This window comes from Cibotium barometz, chromosome 48 (assembly GCF_041138505.1).
Source record: "Cibotium barometz isolate CiBa-2024 chromosome 48, ASM4113850v1, whole genome shotgun sequence".
In the NCBI taxonomy this organism is placed as follows: domain Eukaryota; kingdom Viridiplantae; phylum Streptophyta; class Polypodiopsida; order Cyatheales; family Cibotiaceae; genus Cibotium; species Cibotium barometz.
This window is the reverse complement of record NC_141093.1, coordinates 32,708,362-32,731,103: the sequence shown is the minus strand read 5'-3', so window position 1 is coordinate 32,731,103 and position 22,742 is coordinate 32,708,362. Positions and strand designations below refer to the sequence as shown.

The following is a 22,742-nucleotide window of genomic DNA, read 5'->3' as shown; positions in this document are numbered from 1 at the left end:
AATGGATGCAATGAGTTTAAACAGTGGGTTATGAATATTGGGAATGGAGTGGATTGTAGTGATGGGAATCCGATGGTGGCACTACAAAATAATATAGTCTTGCAAAGATCGACCCCCCTTAAAGACTTGGTACATTGGGTATACTCCGAATTGGCAATCACTACAACATATGCTTCATACTTTAGTGAGCGTGCCATTCTTGCTCCGATAAACAATCAAGTGGATATTATGAATAAGATAGCTTTGGATACAATGCCTGGTGAGTCTAAGCAATATTTCAGTGTAGATTCAATTCTTGGAAGTGATAAAAATTCATTCCTATATTTTCCACATAACTTTTGAATGCAATCGGGGCAGATATCCACCTCACTGCACTTAGTGAGAGTTGTACGGAATTAGTATCCTAGATGAAGAGGGGGGTATTTATTTATCAGAGAGAGATAGTTGGCTGTGTCTTACAACTATCATCATCGTTAGTATTATGAGTTTTATACTAGAGCTCCTCATCTACCATCCACTCAGTGTTCTATTGCACGAGGTAATCTTGATTATGTTTTTTTTATTATATATTTTTTTTGAAATTTTATTTATCATTGTATTGTTTTTGTACAGGTTCTTTTCATTCATCAACAATAGAGCAAGTGGGGACAGATCATCGTCTTACAATATAGAGTGTATTACGAGACAGATGAATGATCCTTCTTGTAGGAGAAGACTTCAATTTGTTGATTTTGACAGTGTTGACTTAGATTGATGACTTATATGGATATATATATTATTGACTTATATAAATTTTCGTGTGATGTATTTTTTAAAATCTGTAATATTGGTTTTTTTTTCTTATCTGTATGCTACATTATAATGATATTTGTTCTTATTATAAATCTATGTGAAACATGGATATATTTTTAAGATATGTATGTATGAAGTCACTTGAAATTGTATATTGTGTTTACAAAACATAGCCTAATTCCTAGAGAAACCAGGCATGTTTTTTTTTCCAGAAGATAATTCTATGTTGAAACCAACCGGTTCTTGTTTTAGCCACGGGAGCACATTGCATAAACAAATAGGAGCTGTACGGTCTCACGTAGTGGGACTACAGTTCTCTCACGTGGTGGGACTCGGGAGTTCTGGAGAGTGCAGTACAGCTCATGCAGCATTGTCTTGCACTAGCTCACCAGCCCGTGCAGAAGCAGCGACATCTGCATCTCAGCTCCTCAAAGACGGCTACATCCGGCCTTTCCGCCTGTTAGACATCTGCAACATGGCTCGCGTTTGCGAAGTAGCCTGCTGCTTGGCTATGGCGCTCGCTGTGCTCCCTGCGAGCTGCGCAGGGCGCCTTACTGAGTTATTCGCTGGCTGTCCAGCAATATGCCGCGGCTTCTCCCCCGTCCTGGGCTTCGGGGACTCCACTTCCGACACCGGTAACGCCGTTAGGAGCGGCAGGCCGCTCTTGCTACCAGCCACCCAGCCCCCTTACGGCAGCACCTTTTTCAGGCACCCTTCAGGGCGGTTCAGCGACGGGCGGCTGATGGTGGACTTCCTCTGCGAGGCCCTCAACGTACCACTGCTGCCACCACACTTTTACCACCCCAACACCGCCAGCGAGAACTTCGCCGTGGGCGGGGCCACCGCCCTAGACGTGGGCATTCTTCAGCAGCTGGCCAACGTGACGTCCATCACCAACGACTCCCTTGGAGCCCAGATCGCGTGGTTCAGGGGTGATGTAGCGGGTGTGGATCTCAGAAATGCGCTGGTATACTTGGGAGAGATCGGCGGCAACGACTACAACTACGCCCTCCGCGCCCGGAAGCCGCACAGGGTGGTGGCCAATCTCATTGCGCCCGTGGTGGACAAGATTTCTAGCTCTCTGGAGGAGATCCTCAGCAGCGGTGTACAACGGGTGGTGGTGCAGGGAGAATTTCCCATGGGCTGCGTGGCCCTCTATCTCAAGATGCTCAACACGTCGAAGCACGACGAGCATGGCTGCGTGAAGGAGGTGAGCGCCATCAGTGATAGCCACAACCAGATGCTGCGGGCGGTCGTGGCGGAGGCGGCCAAGAGGCACCGGGACGCCGAGATCGTCTTCTTCGATACGTCCAAGGCCTACCTTCACATTATCGACCACGCATCCTACTACAACTTCACCAACATCCAAGAGCCCTGCTACGCCGCCGGCCTCGCGCTGCTCTTAAATCCCCCTCCCCGCCCCGCTGCCGCCGCCACCTCCACTATTCCGACATCCCCCGTGCAGGTGCCGGCCAAGCTCGACAGCAAAGCTTGTCCCAACCCCCAGAACTACGTGAGCTGGGACGGCATCCACATGACCGACGCCATGCACGGTGCCTTGATGAACCTCTTCCTTACTGACGCCAACTTCGCCACGCCCTTCCCCAACTTTCTCACCACGCGCTGCAATTAGCATTTGCTCTCTCCTTGTAAAAGCGCAGAGGAGAGAGCAAGTATTTTTGTTAACGCGTATGCTGGGAAATGAATTTTTTACACATCACCAAACCGTTAATTTTTATTCCAAGTATTTTTGTTAACGGATAGAAGCAGAAATCATTGCAGGTACAAACATTAGAGACAGGGTCTTTATTCCCAGGATAACATTCATACCTACTATGTTGCAATTGCCTTTTGACATGAGAAGGAGACAATTTCCTATAAGGTTAGCCTTTGGTATGTGAATAAATAAGTCCCAAGGACAAACATTGAGTGTATTGGGACTTCACCTGGCCACACAAGTATTCACACATGAACAGTTGTACGTTGCTATGTCACGTGTTAGATTATCTGATGTAGTGAAAGTGTGTGTAAAACATTATATGGAATAGGAAAGCAACATAGAAGGTTCAACCGAAGTCTTCACAACCAATGTTGTCTACAAGGAGGTTTTCCAAATGGCATGAATCAGGATGTAAATTAAATCTATGCCCAAAAGGTAGAGAACAAGCTATTGATATAACAGCTTATAAATGCTAGAGACTACATTTATAGATATCTCTGTATCAATGAAGAGAATGTTTGCAAATGATGTAACATGTGTAATCACATTTCTTGTGCAGTTGTGAAATTTGGTAGAGAGAAAGAGAGAGAGAAAGATTTGGTGTTGGTTTTCCGTTCGGAAGGTGTAGCAACCAGTGTGTACATAAGACAAGCCTTAGGCGCTAAAATGTATCCTTAGCCCACAAACACATACACTGTCTCTCTCTCTCATACACATGCACCCTCTCTCTCTCTTTCTCTCATACACACCCTCTCTCTTTCTCTCTCTCAAATACCCACACACACTCTCTCTTTCTCTCTCTAATGTTCAAAAACTATGTCTCTCGCACTCGCACACATGTACTAATACAAACACACTTTCTCTTCCCGCATACACTCACATAATAGAAATTCTCTCTCTCTCTCTCTCTCTCTCTCTCACACACACACAAATATACATTATAAATAATATTTTATTTTATTATATCTAGACACATATACCTATATATATATATATATATATAAACATAACACACATAATTCTAATTAATTAAATTTTAATTTTAATAGATGGAGATATGTGGTAATGTGTGCTTACTCTAAAATAAATGCTTCTTACATGTAAGAATGAGATAGAGACTTATAAGTTGAAGTTTACCTTTTAAGAGAGAGGTCTCTAAGCATAGCTTGCATATTAATCTGGTACCATTACAAAGTCCCCGCCGAGGATCCAAATTACGGAGCAGCATGATAGGAGCATTAATCTTTAAAATCAAGCGATGAGGAGGGTAACCACCACCCAAGTTTAAATTGTTCAAGTACTTAGTTGGGTACAATATTGCGTCATTCTTGGAAGAAGCAACCGAATTAGCACTGAGGTATTCTCTTTCAAGACCAGGCAATTCACTCAAGGCTAGTTCATTAACCTCATCAACCTCTAGATTTTGTGGTGCAAGTATAGCACGATCTTTAAAGAAGCATTCATATTCCTCCACCCTCTGAAGATCTTTGTATACCCATTCTACTAAACGCAAAATGGAGTTCCCATGGATCAACATTCGTGGTGGTATTACCACTCTGCCTTCATTTTTTGGATGGCCTATAGAGCTGTCTCCAATTTGTAATGTCCATTTGATAAATTCTTGTTCTATACAATCATAAGCATGTTTTGGGTAAGCTTTAGAACATTCACATATCTCCAAATATGTGACCGGCATAATGTTGCATCAACAATGTCCTCAAGCGATCCCTTTGGCACAACCGGTAAGATTTGCCTAAAGTCACCACCAAAGAGCATAACTTTCCCACCAAACACTGTATCACTCTCCATAATGTCTTTCAATGTCGTGTCTAGTGCTTCATATACGTACCGATGCATCATTGGAGCCTCATCCCAAATAATTAGCCTTGCAAGCTTCAACACCTCCGCTAATGGGCTGTTAGCTTTGATTCCACATGTGTTAGAAGCATTGAGCACCAATGGAATTTTAAAGCGTGAGTGCGATGTACGACTATTTGAAAGTAACAATGCAGCTATTCCAGACGATGCACATGCCAATGCAACTTGATTCTCTCCACGTAATGGTGATAGCAAGGCATTATAAAGATAGGTTTTGCCTGATCCACCTGGTCCATCAAGGAAAAAAACACCACCCTGGTTTAAAGAAATAGCATCAAGGATAGTGTCAAATGCTCTTGATTGACAACTATTTAGACTCCTTTCCATGGAAACGGACAAATCAACCTGCTAAACAGAATCAAACATCATCTCTTCCATCAGTAAACCATTGTTGACACTGGCAACACTTGATCTATTAGGAACATGCAACCCTTCAAAATCATGCAACCGCTTTCCATACTATTGTAGGAGGTCTTGCATTTTCAATAGAGCTGTTATAGAATGACAAACACTAATATCTGCACACCCTCTCTACTGCAAGGAATGGAAAAAATCATCTAAAAGCTCGATAGAGAATTTATTCCAAAGGTGTTCAGGGGATATAGGCTCACAAAAAACCATTATAATGACAAACAATTGACGCAGCTAGAATCCTATTTTCTAAAATGCAGCTTCTTGGAGACACATATACCACTCCTCATCGCAGCCTTAAAACAGGGATATAAATGTCCATTCACCGTTTGTAAATCCTCAAAAGATTTACAACCTTTGCACACACAGTAAGTAATATGCGTAAGTAATATTGCTCACCACCACTCGAACTAATATTATGCATACGTCCGATCACATTTCCCCTTTTCCTTTTAGTCCATGAGCGCAGAACTGAATTCCACAGCCACTTGCAAGGGAAATCAACATATAGCACGCTACTTGCATTCATATACAAGTGATTAGCTTTGAACCATTCAGTCAAAGATGTTCTTTGGTTTCTGTCACAACTAATCACATCACGCAAATCATCCTGATCCATTGTTGTGCATTGGGAGATAGACATGCAACCTTTGTATATCAGCTTTGCAAATCATATTGGTATATACACCAGCATGGTCCATGGATATTACAATGACTAATTATGGTGTACAACTCAGGAAACATCACCTTATCAAGAAGTTCAGCACATACCAACATATCATAGTGTGCAATCTCAATCAGTTTACTTCCACTTTCTAATATTAATAGTATATGTGCATGTGTGGCAAGCCTCTTTTTTTAAATTCAATAAGAGAAAAAAATCCCAACACCTTTCCAAATATTGCTTTTTTCACCAATAAGTGCATCATGTCCTTATGTTTCTCATAAAAGACCCGAGCTATCAAGTCAAGTCGATCTTGGGCAACTTGACCAGGCAGTAAGACATTGGTTATTTTATCCCACTTAGGATTGCAAGCGAAGGTAATAATCAGGTCAAGTTTACCCATCTTCCTAACAATTTTCATTAAATCTTGATACAGTTCATGCATATATCTAGGCCCCCTGGTATATGAAGATGATAGAACTACCATGCGTCCAGCAATGCTCCCAGAGACTCTATTGACCCCATCGCTTGAATTAACCATATCTGTAAGACCTTGGTATACTTCAATATGTAGTGCTTTCTGATTATTGTGTATCCATACTAATCTAGATTCTTCCATGCTACTATATGCATCAACAATGTACTATTTGCAATAGCCAACCACCGCGAAGGCAGGCACTTGTATCTTCCCTTATTTGTAGTCTATATGCATAATATTGTTGCTGAGTTATGGTCTTTGTCTCCTCATTTGAACCTTGTCTATTCCTACCATTTAGTGGATTCCAACATGCCAACCATCCTCTCCTCGAGGAAATAGAAGAACATATAATAGAGGCATATATGAACGGTGCAGGTTAGATATTGTTTTTATAGCACCTGTGCGCGACACTATTTGAATCTCTCTATGCCCCACATGTAAATCATCCCCTTGACTCGGCATGATAGCTGCTACCTCACTTCTTGTAGGAACCAAGTATTGCCTTGAAGTTGATCGTGCTTCAGGATGACCATTCACAAATCAGCATGTGGACTTGACTGTAACATTTCTCTCATTGTACGAAGTGCACAGGCATATGGATTATATCCATACATCATTGTTTGCAACCTCTCAAGTACATTATGATTTAAAGAAGGCATCCCATGAAGTCTATTCTCTAATTCATACTCTATATCATACACATTTGTTGGGCAAATCGAGGAGCCGCATCTCGTGTTGCATCAGGTATTACAGAACCAACACAATGATAGGTAGTACCATGGATTCAGAAATTAAATACTCCTCCCTCCCTAGTGAACTGATTATCCAAGTGAGCACCAAAAGAAACAAATGCCAAGGCATTATTGTACGAGCGGATATTCTTTCTATATTCCTTACTTGCATTATCATTACCAAGCAGCAACTTAACCAATGCAGGAGGTGGATTTTCCAAAGGTAGCAAAGAGACATTCCCACTTCCACAGCAGTGTTTGCCTACATATTGTCTTAGCTTTCTTGATGCCTCACATTTCCAAATTAGTGCATTACAAAAATGGCACTTAAGTAAGGGCTCCTAATGAGTGAAGAGTGCAATCTCCAGAATACACCACCATAGTTGATGGGTGCTTAACATTCCGAGGAAATGAAAACGTACGCCTTGTAGACAGAGAGAGGAAATAGAATTTGAGACATAATAAAAAAGTGCAAGAGAACAAAATAAAAGAGAGAAGTATTGAATTTGAGAAAATGGAAAATTCATACATATAGCCAAAAGGGAGAGCCAAATCTGAAAGTTGCAATACAATTTGTGCCTTGAGTAAAAACATCATTACTCTCACAAAAACCCTAGGCAACTACCCGGGCTTCTAGCATACGGCTTATCTTTTTCATAATAGCATTGAGTCGATTAACAGATATCTTAAGACTCAATACCTCCAAAGCCTAAAGTATTTACTTGCTCTTTTAGAGAATCCACTTGTTCTTTACATTGCCCATTACATCCACCTAGACGTTCCCCAATTTCAACATGCATATTCTCCATGAAAGAATCATGTCTAGTTGGTTAGCCTCCATCCGACCATTACTGTCAAGGACGTGGTGGAGATGATGAGACAACTCGTCTCTTAGCGTATCTCCCCTTTGGCTGCCACTTCCACGGATCTTATCCCAAAGAGGTTTTAAGTACTCCTTGCAAGCAACCTGATTTTTCTCAGTCTGTTCGCATATGTCGGCAATATTTTGTAGACATTTAGAGTTTGGTTGTCCGGCGGATGGAGACCTTGACCTAGCAAGGTGTTTTGCTTGGAAGAATCCTTCGCACAGCCAATACATCTCTTGAGTGGTTCTTATCATTCTGAATCTCCATTTGCTAAAATTCAAAATTAATATCTTATGGCGCTACAAATATCTCTTCATATCTTTGCCAACATATAACCAACCCTAGAAACCTACCTATACACATGTAGATTCATCCTATAAAACTCATAGAGATACATATAACTGTCTCACTATATTTTATGTATTGGCAAAATCATAAATTTTTTAAACTTTTTTAAGAATGTTTCTTAAGTTAAAAGAAATCTTCTCTAGGCTACTATAGTTTGTAAATTCTCTAAGACCAATTATACTCCTCTACAACTCTATCTACAATCTCAAAGGTGATAGTCTAATAAATGGAATGTTTCTAGCTTATGTAGCCAAGCACACCAATATTATAAACTATTTAACCGTGGTAACACACTCAATGAGATTGAAAGAGAAATAGAGAATGTTTTAATGTGCTCTCTCTCTCTCTCTCTCTCTCTCTCTCTCTCTCTCTCTCTCTCTCTCTAGCCAACCTTACAATAAACACACAAATAGATAAAGACAAAAAGTTCAACAAAGAAACCAACCTCAAGTTGAACAGAGAATTGGATTCGAAATCACCAGCTCTGATGCTATTGTCCTTGTGCTTCTTTCTACACAATCACATGGAGAAACCAACATAATAATAAACTTATGATCTCTCTATTTTGCTAATCCAAATACACAATAAAACGTAAGAGTAACTATTTATGTATTACATGATTGTATGAGAGAAAGAGAGAGAGAAAGATTAAAAAAAATAGAGAGGGAGAGATAGAGAGAGAGAAAGAGACATCCATCAATAATCTAAAAGCTTATTACATTATCTTTACCAACTTCCTTAATGGAATGCACTTCAGAATTTCACTAAAAATGAAACGCTTTTCCTCAGAGCTCCTACATCTACTACCCACAATGTAAAAGCCATCTAGTAATCCCAATGCCTCTTTGATTAAGAGGAGCTTGAGATTGTCATCTAGCCTATAAGGGTCCAAGAATATATAAATATACCGAGGATTAATATCATCCCACCCATCAAATCCAAGGACTTCCCATTTTGGGCTAGGCTGGCATCCAAAAAAGCCTAATTGTGGCATCTTCCCAACAAAGAAGATAGTATCTGACAATTTATTATTGTCATAAGTCAACTTTAAGATATTTAATGACATGTCTTTGCATAAAATGTAATCAAGCTATACATTAATAACAATCATGATCTTTTTTATATTTAGCAAAACGAAGATTATAAGAAAAGAATGAAAAAAAATTCCATTCAAATACAAAAAGCAATCTAGAACCAAATCCATTCAAGAAGAACACAACCAAATTTATTTTTGGAGGAGCTTATGCCTTGGGATACATTTAATAACTTTATCAAATACTTGTCGTACTTGATCTCTTTCAACATGGACAATAGAGTCTATTTCATAACGATCAATCAAGCCTAAGCTTTCTTTATAATCATAAGCGTAATATTTTCATCTAATTTGTCTAAATCTAAACGTATTTTAATTTGATAAACATCGTTCCATCCAACAGCTTCAAAACGACGCTCAAATTCAACAGCCAAATTCACCCTCTCCTCAAAGGGAAGAGTACTCCTCATGTGCTAAAAAAAATGCAAGTAACCTCTTCGATCTCTGTCAATCATACATACATACATACATATAAGTAGACACATGACTACTATGTGCGTGAGTGTAAACTTTAATTGTAACTAATCTATACATGCACATGGGTGTAAATAAACAAATTGCAACTACTATGTGTGTGCACATGTGTGTTTGAATAAATACATGTAAGTCAAACCCTCTCCTCGGTGCGTGTGTGAGTGTGTGTGTATAAGAAGTTAAACTACTAATACATATAAGAACGTAGTTGGTAATATGTATACTACAAAGTTAACACACATACTAACTACATGCAATTCAAATCACAGTCCCACACACACGCTTCCACCCCCGCCCACGCTTTTCCCATTTCTCTCTCTCTCTCTCTCTCTCTCTCTCTCTCTCTCTCTCTCAAACACGCACACACACACTTGCTATTCAATGTTTTAAAAAACATATAACTTCCATATTTTGATAAACTTTCATAATATGGAATTTTATAAAAAAATATTTTAATAAACTTCTATTTTATAATGTTATTGTTTAGGGATTTGAGTATGGACTATAATATTTAGGGTTGTACATGTGTATGTATCTGTTGACATTGTGTGTGTGTGTAAAATAATGTAAGTAAATAAATGTGTGTGTATGTATGTATGTATGTATGTATGTATATATATATATATATATATATATATATATATATATATATATTTGTATACATACATACACAGATACAATCACACACACGCACACGCACACAATCACACCCCAAGCACAAACACAAACACACTAAACTATTTCTCTCTCTCTCTCTCTCTCTCTCTCTCTCTCTCTCTCTCACACACACACACACACACACACACACATACTTGCTAATCAAATTAAAAAAATAATTTTTAAAAAGTTTTCAAATATTCTCTCTCTCTCTCTCACACACACACCCCCACACACACTTTTCTTATTCAAATAATTATATTATTTATCTCTCTTACACACACACACACACACACACACTTTGTTCAAATAATGAGTATTTCAAATTTCTTTCACTAAAAACTCTCTCTCTCTCTCTCTCTCTCTCTCTCTCTCTCTCTCTCTCACGCACACACAAACACACACACAATCAAACCCCAAACACACACACACACACACACACACACAATCAAACCCCAAACACACACACACACACACACACACAAACACACTTGCTATTCAAATTTTAAAAAATTTAATAAACTTCCATATTTCTATATAAACTTTTATAATATGGAATTTTAATAAAAAAACATTTTAATAAACTTCCATATTTGTAAAATATTTTTACAATGTTATTGTTTAGGGATTTCAGGTGAATCTTTTTACGAAAAAGCCTTTAAAAATAGCCAATTGGCAAAGATTAGCCTCTATTTTTTTCCTTGGTTAACTATAATTAAAACGAACTATTTTTTGCCATAAATAAAGGCAAGATATAACAAAGTGACACTATTTTTTTCCTTGGTTAACTATAATTAAAACGAACTATTTTTGGCCATAAATAAAGGTGAGATATAACAAAGTGACTGGCAACTAACCAAATGGGTCTTGTTACTCACATTGGGCGTCTTTTTATTCCCCTTGGTATAAGTACTTCTCAATTTGTTGCGGCAATCCATTGGTCCAAATGCACACCAATAACTGTAAAATGACCAACACAAGACATTTTCATAGCATTTAATAGACTGTTATTAAGAAACACTATATTTTACATCAAAGTAATCTTTGTGGTAATACATGCCATGCCATTTCAATCCTAGAGTCCTCATTGGGTTTTTGTAAAGTATTTTGTATTCGTTTAGGGGCTCACTTGAATCCTAAATTTGGTAGGTGCACTTTCATTCCCATTCTCTCCATTAATGTAGTGACTCTATCCCAATGAATGTAAGAATAACATATAGAAGTATATTGGGAATGAGGATGAAGCTTAACATCCCAATGTAGAGTGGGAGCATCAAATGGTCCACTTGGGGGCATTGAACTTTGATCCTGTGTTTATCACTTGCATTTGTGGCAGAAGGGAGTTTAGAGAAATGAGATAGCATCCTTGAAGGCCAATTGCCTCCTGAGAGCTCTCAAAGATGGTGTGAACCTTGTTGAAAAAAAAACAAAAAATAAAACAAAAAAAACAAACAAGAGAACTCAAACATGGTAATAAAACTGTAATTCAAAAATAAACGATAAATCTATACAAATTTAGTTGCCCATAAAGTCCAAATATTGAAGAGAGGGGAAAGGTTCCATTGAGCTAATTATCTGACAGGTCGTCCAGATGAAGAAGAGATGAAGGGTCTTTTGAGAGCAGAGAGAAGAAGGTGTGGTGCCCACTAGCTTATTAGTAGCAATAACAAGGCGATTAAGAGATGACAAATCAATTAGATTAGTGGGTATAAAGCCCGTTAACTGGTTGTGGTGGCTAAGGTCTAGAGTTTGCAAGCTGGTGCAATCCTGCCATGTGAGAGAAGACAAGCCCATAAAAGAGTCCCTGCGTAGGCTCAAATGAAGAGAAATTGTTGAATGAGAGGTCCAGAGGTGTAAGCCCTTTGCAGTTGGCTATGTCTGTAGAGACTGCATCACTAAACAAATTATGGGATAAATTCAGATTAGAGAGCGCTGTGAGATTAGAGAAGCCTGTGATTAGCACACCTAAAATGGCGAGTGAAGAGAGATGAAGACCTGTACAACCCGCGTCAGGTTCTGAATGGAGCAAAGTAAGAAAATGAGGCTTGGTAAGAAAATTTTCTTGTGGTGATCACTTATTATGAGCAAACAAGAGAACCAGGTTGCAAAGATCTGAGTCAGAGGGGGCTGGTAAGGAGACCAGAGCAAAAAAAGAAAAGAGAGAAAGGGAAGGCACCCATGGAAAAGCCTGAGTCTCGTAAGTAGGGGACAGTCAAAATGACACCATATCATCGTCATCTACCAATGAACTGATAGAAGCAAGGGCATTTGCAATCCCTTTAACCTTCACCAAGTAATCATTTATAATCAACTTCCCTCTAGTTATGTAGCTTTAGCTGTATCTTTGTAACTTGAGTGTTTGTGCTGTACATCTTCACATCAAGGTGTCCCAAGCCGCCTTAGGTATTTGGGACACCTTAGAAATTTTTGTGGCTACCTTGGTTTTATCATTAAAGATGTGAACCAGGGCCAATACCAGGGTAGGTACCACCACAAGGCCCTTTAGGAAATGTGCATATGCTAGAGACCATTGAAGAAGAAGAGGAGGAAGATGAGGCATACATGTTAGCAAACAAGAGAACCAGGTTGTAAAGATCTGAGTCAGAGGGGGCTGGTAAGGAGACTAGAGCAAAAAAGAAAAGAGAGAAAGGGAAGGCACCCATGGAGAAGCTTGAGTCTCGTAAAGCAGGGGACAGTTAGAGCTAGGAGGAGGAAAATTGGGATGGATGACTTTCAACTAGGGGAAGGGGAACCCCCTTATAGCCTCTTGACAGATGTCAAGAATAAGAAGGTAGACATTACCTATGGCCAATTGTTGCAACTAAATTCAAACATAAGAAGACAATGGCATAAGCTGGCCAGTGTCAGGAGAGTCAAAATAAAGTGTATATTGATGGTGGAGCCCAAGTCTCTGTTATGACAGAGGAAGCGGTACATGACTTAGGCTTGAAAGTAATAAGGAAGTCCATTTTTAGTGTTAAAATGGCCAACAGTTCTAAAGTCAAATGCCTGGGTGTAATTGAGGCCATGGAAATGAATGTATTAGGGCAGAAGGTTGTGATTGACATGCATATAATGCCAGCTGGGTTGAAGCATACCCTATCATATTAGGTAGGCCCTGGCTCATTGCTATGAGGTCAAGACAAGAATAGTATAGAGGGTGCATCATGTTTACTGAGACAGACCCAAGGGGAAAAGAATAAGGTATGATCTGAAGATAAGTAAAATTTTGGAGATTGGAGAGAATCTAGAAACATAGAGGGAAGCTGATTCAACTTCTACTGGTAGCTATGAAGATTATTCTACAGGTTCATCTGAGACAGATGGGGAGTCAGATCTGGACCAAAGTCTATTAGAACTAGAGGCAGACATATGTGGTGTATAGGTGACTAACCATCCAATAGAGTTGGCTAGTGTTCAAGATCTGTACCCAAAGATTCCCAAAGATGAGTTGATGCAGATGTCAGTAAAGGATCTGACTAAAGAAGAGAAAGAGCAGTATGAAGAGTTGCGGGGATACATACCCCAAATTGTTTGCAAAGGATTATACTCAGATGAGGGGTACCACCAGTGTTGTGTATTTGTGAATGACAAGAAGTTCAAGATTACCAATTGGTAATCCTGAACTTCCATGCTTAGAAGTTATTCTTGTCCAGCTTCTTACACGACAATCCGGGATAGATTGGTAGACATGATTACATGTAGCAACTTACCAAATAGTGCTTGCAAATACTTTTTCCCTTATAGAAAACTTGCAATCTTCCCACTTATACTACAACTCCATGTGGAAAAGTCACACAAACATACAACCACCTCTACAAATCTCAGATTCTCTACACAGATCATTTTGCAACCAAATTTCTTCCACAACTTTGCTTCGACCAAAAATTGGGCATACATTGTCAAAATTGACACTTTCTCAGAGTACCTGTGTGCGAAAAACTTGCAAAGTCTAAACAAGGCCCAAATCGTGCTAAAACATGCAAAATTGAAGTTAACAAAGTTAACTAAACAATACAATATCTTCTTTCTTCACCTAGAAGGATGCCTCAAAGAAGTGGGTTGTGCAGATCATGGCCCAATAGTCCTCTAATGGAATTGCCTACATTATCTCTTGCCTTGGATTTTGCACATCTTGTTGAGTAGCTTATGATGAACTTACCACATTAAGGGGGCCCTATGGACCTACTTTGGAGTTGATAACTCTTCATTCAGGTTCAAGGGGGTTATTGGGAAAATTCATCTTTTGGAAGAGAATAAGAAGTGTTAATTTGATGGGTGGTAGTGACATTACCTATTATTTTTAGAATGGGGGAGATGGTTCTAATTTAGTACTTAGGGGGTGGGAACAAGGTAAGTATACTTTCACGTATCCTTTGACTCTCCCCCTTATTATCTTTAGGTGGTGGTGGTGGCTTTTTTGAATCAAAATAGTTAGCCCACTGTTTTGATTTACGTATTGAGAATATTCGATATGTTCTAAAAGCAAAATCATTATCGTGAAGTATGCATATGGAATTTAGATGATTGTAAATGTATTGGTACATTTATTTGTTGGCTTCTACTGCTCTTATGTGCTATGCTAGCTGCTTTGCTATAGCTATATAATCATGTTCTCAGAGAGAAGGAAGTCATTGAGTTACCATTACCTCTCTAATGGCTCTAGCTTCTTGTAACTCTATATTTTCTGTTTGTGAACTCGGCTAGCTCAATGGATTTTCACATCTCTCTTTTTGCTGGGCTTCTTGCATTTGTTTCTATACATGAATCACTAGATTCTAATGGCTCTTTACATTTCATAGTGCTTGTAAGATTTTGAGGTTCCTTTCTTATGCCTTCTCTCCTTGCTTTGTAAGCCATGGTCACTTCCTCTTTCGAAGTGAACGGGTTTAGGGACTGGTAGTCGGAGGCACTTTCTTTAGCCTTATTGGGACCCATCTTGTTAAAAATGTAAACTAGCTAGACAGCCTTAAAATAATAGGCTGCTTAAGAGTATGCATGTTTGCAAAACAAAGGTTAGTAGTAATACACATGGAGAGGTCAAACTTGTTTGTGGTAGGTTTTCCAAGCTTGCAAACAAGAGAGGGTCTCAATTTCCTGTTTGATTCAGCTGATAAAATGAGTAATGGGGGGTATGAAATTGGAGGTGAAGGGAGTCAAATGGTTAATAAAAATGGATCAAGCGAAGATGTTGATAACGTTATTCACCTACCACCTACCTCATTTGAGCCTGCAATGTACGTGGCACCCCGCGAGCCCAGCATGAGCGGTCACCTAGCCAGTGTGACCGCCTCGATCTAGACAATGGTGCAAAAGAGTTATAAACACATGTCCGTATGTCGGTGCATTTGCTGGGACTCGAACCTAGGTCCCTGCCAACGGGAGGCGAAGCTCCTATCCACTACACCGCATGCACACTTGTCATATACACACATGTCCATAACACCTTATGGACATATGTTTACAAATGGGCCCGTCACCGGCCATGGGCCCGCAGGGTGCCACGTATGCAGGCACCCCAAAATCTAATGTGAGCCCAATTCTAGTAACTCCAAAATCGAGTCCCCACAAGCCTTGACCCTTTGACACCTAATCTTGTCCCCAGAATTTGGGTCAACTAAGGGCTTGCTATCCTGTTCCAAGGCCAATCCAAGATCGTTGATATCTCGCTTCAGGTCATCAAACATACTCAAAAGTGAGAAGCATTTGGCCTTACCGCCCTCTTCCAAGGTATTATGATCTTTCTCACTTCGTGTGTGTGGCCCTCTTTGCTTTGCACCTGTGACTTCTCTTCACTTTGCGCCCTTCGTTCGGCCTATAGCTTCTATTTGAAGGCCAAATGTATGCTGGTAGGAGCCAAGCCATTTCTTAAATGAGGCTTGTTCTTCATTGAGTGAGGGGTTGAGAAGTAGAGGATCACTCTTCACAACTAAGAGTGGCATGTTTCCTAAAGTGACAGATTGAGGTGTCCTATATTACCATTTCATTGTATAGATGCTCTCTTCAATATAGAAATGCTCTCTTGAATAGATATTGAGCTGTACATGACCATTTCATTGAATTCATCGCACATATACTCTCTTCACTGTATAGATGCTCTCTTTAATAGATATTGAGCTATATTATATGGCCATTTCAGTGAATTCAATGCACATATGCTCTCTTCACTATATAGATGCTCTTTGTTTTCATGGTATGAAAAACCAAATTTTGAGGTTGAAAAATGGTTTTCATAGTTTATTTAATAATCTCTATGCATATTCACTATATAGATGCTCTCTATTTTTACGACATGAAAACCAAAGGTTTTTCACGATGATGTAAATCTTTTATTTTCACTAGTTTTTGTAATTCTCAAGTTGAAAAATGGTTATCAAAGATTGTTTTAATAATCTTTGTGCATTTTCTTAGGTGGCATGAAAAACTAGGGGTGGTATTTGTATACTTTTTTGAACACCTTGAAGTTGGCTAGAAAAATTAGGGTTTACTAGTTTTGGTGGCGTGAAAAACCTAGTTTTTTCACGGGGTGACTAATCATGAGTGGAACATTGTTTTTGAGCTTAAATAGTAACTATATATCACTATGATGATATGCCATGAATCCTGTTTTTGGGTAATTTACCTGGTTGTGATGAAAAACAAGAATGGTTTTTCGGCGAGAAAAACTTAGTTTTTTCATGATTGATGATATATGTTTATTTTTCTATTGTTTAAAGCCTTTGGAAGCTAGTTGATATTATAACAGGTTAATAAGCAATGCTAGAAGACAAAAATCACATCTTTCTCTGACATGAAAAACTTGGGTCTTTTTTATGGCATGCAAAATAGAGTATCTCATGGTGAAATTAGTTCATTTTTTATTTTCTTATTATTTGGGGGCTAGCATGATGTAATAGAGATAAGAAAATAAGGTATTTGGCTACTTTCCTTCTTACTGGCATGAAAAAAAAAATAGTTTTTCATAGTAAGCATATGGAATGGGTTTAGCCAATTGAGATGTGAGCAATGCTTCTGATAGTATGTTTACTCTCGAGTCTCCACCTAGTATTTATCCATGTATCTACTTCCCCTTTAATGTTATTGATAATTGGGGTACATCATTATCTGTCATTATGTCTTTTGTTGGTTCAATTGACTTGCGGTCTGCTTCTAACTCACTATTGGAGGAGTCAGACAAGCTGTTGTGTTCTTCCTTGGATCTCAGTAATTTCTTCCTATAATTGGGTACCAAGAACAGGAGTTGATCCAGGGAGATGTCAAGTTTTAACCCCTTCATATCCTCCCATATGATGTCATATTGTTCTGCTTTCTCCTCTAGTTTGTTGTTTTACGGAGGAAATTTTTTTGCTTGCTATTGTCTTCTTCTATCTGCAGCACCTGAGGCTTCCGCCTCAAGCTTGCTTCTTGATGCTTCCTGATTTCTTTATGTGGGCTTGCTCATCTTGCTCACTCCCACTTCGTTCTGATGCATTTGTGCAGGTTGTGCCTGTTCCATGAGAACATTGTCTTCTACTGACTGTGGCTGCATGTGCTTGTGCTTGTGCTCTTCTTCTTCCTTTGGTTCTCCAACTTTTTGTTGTTCCTTATGAGGTTTATCTTCTCCTTGTCCTGCCATCCTAGCCATTATGCAGGGAGTTTCTTCCTGCATTGCTTCTTCATCTAAATCCTTGCGAGGCTTATCTTCTGCAGTTTCTATTCTTTTGCCTCCTCTAGGCTTCCCTCTTCTTTTCTTTGGAAGGTTTACTTCCCATTCTCCTTTTGTGCTTCTTACACCTCCTTTGTTGCAAATTATTTGACTTGATTTTGTTTACCCCAATCTACATTGTTTTTCTTCTATCTAACTAGTTCTTTTAACATAGCTAACCTCTCTTTCCCCTTTTGGGATCTGGTGATGGTAGCCACAATTGGTTGCACACTATCCAGCTCTTTGATGTCGATGATGTTGATGGATGTTTTTGGTGCATCCGCCCCACCTACCTTTTCTTACAGCTCTTGTTGATGCTTCTGGAACAGTTGGCATTCATTCCACCATATCCAGGCTTCCAATAGTGATAACATTATGATAGCCCAACTCTCCCTCTTCCTCGACCTTGCCCTAGGCCATAGTATGGTCTATAAGGTGCTAGTGTAGTGGTCACATGGGTGCTGATGTTGATACTACATTGACAGCTGCGCATGTTGTATTTCTGACATTGTATCGGTAGTTGGCTCTATCAGTGGCTGTCAGAGATGTGTGAAAGTTTGGTAGATTGTGCAAGTCGACTACATCTTGCACTCCTCTTTCAAGTGGCCTTCATTTTTGCATGTCAGGCAGAATACACCCGTTCTATAGTCGAAGGAGGTAGAGGACTTACCAGATTGCATAGTGAGCTTCTATGCAACTTTTTGGGCTTCATTTTTGTATGTCGGGCAGAATACATCCGTTCTATAGTCAAAGGAGGTAGATGACTTACTAGATTGCACAACGAACTTCTCTGCCACCTTTTTGGCCAGGACATCCACCTCGTCCTTCTTGCCTTTGCGTTGCTCTTCTTGCTCTACGTCTGGATTCCAACTCGACTTTTGACTCAAATTCAAAGCCTTCTAATTTCGACTCGTTTGCCGGTGTCACTGTCTAAAGAGTTGTACTTCTTGCTCTTCTTTTTCTTTAACTTTTTTTCTAATCCTATGTTTCTTTCTGCTCGCTTATAGCAGCGTCCACAAGCCCGTCAAAGCCTTCGGCATCGATGTTGGTTGCCCACTATTGGTTTGAGTTTTTTATTAAGACCATGTAGGAACCAGTCTACAAGAATGGCTTCAGACTGACAGCTAGAGAGAGTCGTGCACGTAGAGTGAAAAACTTGGCTGCATAATCTTCTACTAGGGCAGCAGCTTTTGTTTCAAGCTTCACAGGTTGTCTTGCAATTCAGAGTTAGTTTTGGATAGCTCTGAATCTTTTGAGGAAAGCTTCTTTTAGTGTATGGAAGGTGTGGAAGTATTCCAGATCATATTGGGATACCCATTCAGTGGGTATGTCCCTAAATGTGGCCAGGAAACTAGTCCCGCTTCCTTTCATCACAGGAACATTAGCACGAGTGTGATTTACCTTCTAGACGGTCTCAAACTTTGTGATGTGGGTGTCAGGGTCTTCAGACTTCTTATTGTTGTATGTTGGATACTTGTTGTTGCCTCCTTGATGAGCCATGTGATGCTAATGGATTGTGGGGAGGTGTGGAGTGCTTGCCAGCAGGCAAGTGGGACACGTTGCTGTTGCTGTTGATTCCACACAAACTAGGTGATGAGCTGTCTTGCTATATGCCAGAATGTTGCCTTCGTGAGATATGAGATGGAAAGCAACTAGGATCACCAAAGTGTCAGTGGGTCAGTCCGATGGGCAAGATAGCACCACTGGTCAAACAAATATAATTATGTCAATGCCTAAGCCCAACAGGCTCAAAACTCACTAGCTATCAGCTTAAAAATAAAAAAGCACAGATAGAACCACAATACTCACACTCTCACTCTTTGCTCGCTCAGACATTACACAATGAAATAATGCTCAAGGGCTTTGTATTACCAACAGACTTGTACAATGCTATGTGCTCCAGATTAACTCTCTGGCTACTGATCCCTTCTATCTCTCTATAGATCTATCTTCTAACTGCTAACTATTTCCTTCTTTGCTATCTTGGAAGGCCCTTTTTCTTGTCCCTTCTAGCTATTGTGTACTATTATAAGACTCATTTTGTTAACAGACTGTTATAATAAAGTACATAATATGATTACAATGGGCATGCATGTGCGCTGTCGGTGCTGTCGTTTGTGCCTGACTGTTGGTGTGCGAGCTTTTTACTATCGGCCTGTGTCTTCTAGCTAGTTCTTCAGGTGCCACCAGTTAGCTCCTGTCTTGTTGAATGCTCAATAGAAACTTCCAAAGAACCACCATATGGGTCCACTACTAACACAGAGGCAAGTGGCTCAAGCATGTGAAATGGCATAAGAGTCAAGTACCACATGATATCACCATACTTCTTTTGTTGCGAAGATGGTAGATCAGCACAGAGTCTAGCCCCCAGGATTGGTTCGAGAGGAACACATTCAAATTATAAGATATGATTTCCCTATCATTTTTCTTAGTCTTCGCATGGAAAATGATGGAGTATACCCAATGTTGTTGGGAAGACCTTGGGTCCGACAAGGCAAGATCAAACATGATTGGCACAGAGAACAAATCATAATTAGAAAAGGGAGAAAGAAGGTGAAAATCTCCACAAATCCAAAGAGGCAAGTCAATCTAGCTCTGTTAGACCATTGTATGTAGAAGGTCTGAACATGCTGGAAGGTATTGAAGAATATGAGGAGGAATGATCCTCAAGGAAAACCCACATCTCATATCCCTATTCTAGCTAGACATAGAAAAGATTGTGTCTAAATATTAAGTTGAAGTACTGAATGTCCAGCCAGCGTAAGAAGTTTCAACAACAACAATTGACATAGAAGTAGTGTTAGAGGAGTAGACAAGAGAAGCGAAAATGTCAAAAAAAGAAGTAGCAACAAATGACTCAGAAGCACTATCAGAAGAGCAAACAAAAGAAGTGGAAGCCTCAGAAAAAGAAGACCCATCAGCCAAAGGGCAAAAGGAAGCAATGCGCTACAAGGATAAGGAGCAACAGCAATCCATCGTGTACAAAGAAGACCCATCAACCAAAGGGCAAAAGGAATGGATGGAAGCAATGCGCTACAAGGATAAGGAGCAACAGCAATCCATCGTGTACAAAGAAGAAGAGCTCATGGAGCTCAATCTGGGGACGAGAAGCAACCACAGACAGTAAAATTCAGCGCAAAATTAGAGGAAGCAATGTAGAACAAACTCCAAGAATTGATGATGCAGTATAAAGATGTCTTTGCCTAGAGCAACACAGATATGCCCGACATCGACCCAAGCTTCTACCAACACAAAATAAACCTGAAAGAGAATGCAGTGCCAATCAGGCAACAATGGTATAGGATGAACCCCAACTATGCCAAAAACAGGTCAAGGAGGAAGTTGACAAACTGCTTGCAGTAGATTTCATTTAAGCAATAGAAAAGGCAACCTGGCTAAGCCCCATTGTGATCGTGCCGAAAAAGAATGGCAAACTCAGAGTCTGTGTGGATTATAGGAAGCTAAATGTAGCAACAATACCAAACCCATTTCCCTTGCCATTCACAGACTCTATGCTGGATGCAGTGTGGCAAGCCACCAAATTTATTCTTTCCTGGATGGATTCAGTGGATACAACCAAGTCAGAATGGCAACTGAAGACATGGAGAAGACCGCATTCATCATGAAGTGGGGATGATTTGCGTCAAATGTCATGACATTCAGACTTTGGAATGCACCTACAACATTCCAATGCATGGTATAAGAAATTTTCTATGATTACCTAATTGAATTCATGCGTGTGTTTATAGATGACTTTAGTGTCTTTGGGATGTGGGGGGAGCATCTACACCACCAACTATACCTATGCGTGGAAAGATATAGGTAGACAAAACTAAAGCTGAATCCAATGAAGTGCACGTTCACGGCGGGCGGTGAGCGTAGAACACTCCTCGGACACATAGTGTCCAAAGATGGGATTGCTATAGATCTAGCCAAAGTTAAGATGACCAGCAAACAAGCTACATCCACCACAGAACCTAAAGAAACTCAGCAGATTCCTGGGCCAAATCAAATGGCACAACTAATTCCTCAGGTACCTTGTCAATGTGGCACAGCCACTGTACAACCTAACAAAGATGGGGGTAGAATTCCTCTAGATAGAAGAGCGGAAGGGTGCCTTCCATAATCTGAAAAGAATGTTTGCCCCAGTGCACAGATCATCCAACCACCAAAATGGGACAAGATGTTCTAAGTTTTCGTGCACATCTAATACAGCAATTGGTAATGTGCTGATGCAATAGACATAGGAAGGGTGGTACAGACCCATTTATTATACCAGTCAGATGCTATCAAATGCAAAGAAAAATTAGAGCACCACTAAGAGGGAAGCCTTGGGACCGATCTATTCAGTCAATAAATTCTTACATCATTTGTTGGGAAATCATTTTGTATTCCATGATTATCATCAAGCCCTATTGTATCTGGTGAATAAATTAGATCTAACTAGGAAGCTTGCAAGGTGGATGCTTCTACTGCAAGAGTTTCAGTTCACCATCATGCACACCCCCAACCAGAATGCAATAGCAAATTTCCTCAACAGAATAGACACACGAGAGTGGCCCACAGGGGTGATTTTCTAGATGCAAACCTATTTACTATATTTAGTCAACACCCATGCAAAGAAACTGATACTTTGACATGTTGCAGTTCATTACAGAAGGCACATTGCCTGCCTGCTGCTAACATGAGCAGAGATCAGCAGAAGAAACTGGCTCTCTTGAGAAGGCACTACCCTGAGATTGTAGGATCTCGGTACAAACAAGGAATTGACTAGGTGGTCCGCAAATGTGTGCCAAATCACGAACAACCAGCTATCCTCATAGAAGCACACCAAGGAGTGTCAGGAGGGACACTATTATGGTATGCAGATGTGTGCTAGATCACGAACATCCAGCTATCCTCACAGAAGCACACCAAGGAGTTTCAAGAGGGCACTATGCTGGTGT

At 39.9% G+C, this 22,742-nt stretch overlaps 1 protein-coding gene across 1 annotated transcript; it reads left to right on the top strand.

Annotated features, from left to right (window-relative positions):
- Window positions 1-988: 988 nt before the first annotated feature.
- On the top strand, window positions 989-2,517 carry LOC147611086 (GDSL esterase/lipase At1g28580-like). The gene has a single exon (XM_086785333.1). It carries the CDS (start codon window positions 989-991, stop codon window positions 2,423-2,425), a length of 1,437 nt encoding a protein of 478 aa, XP_086641459.1. The 3' UTR covers window positions 2,426-2,517.
- Window positions 2,518-22,742: the final 20,225 nt, after the last annotated feature.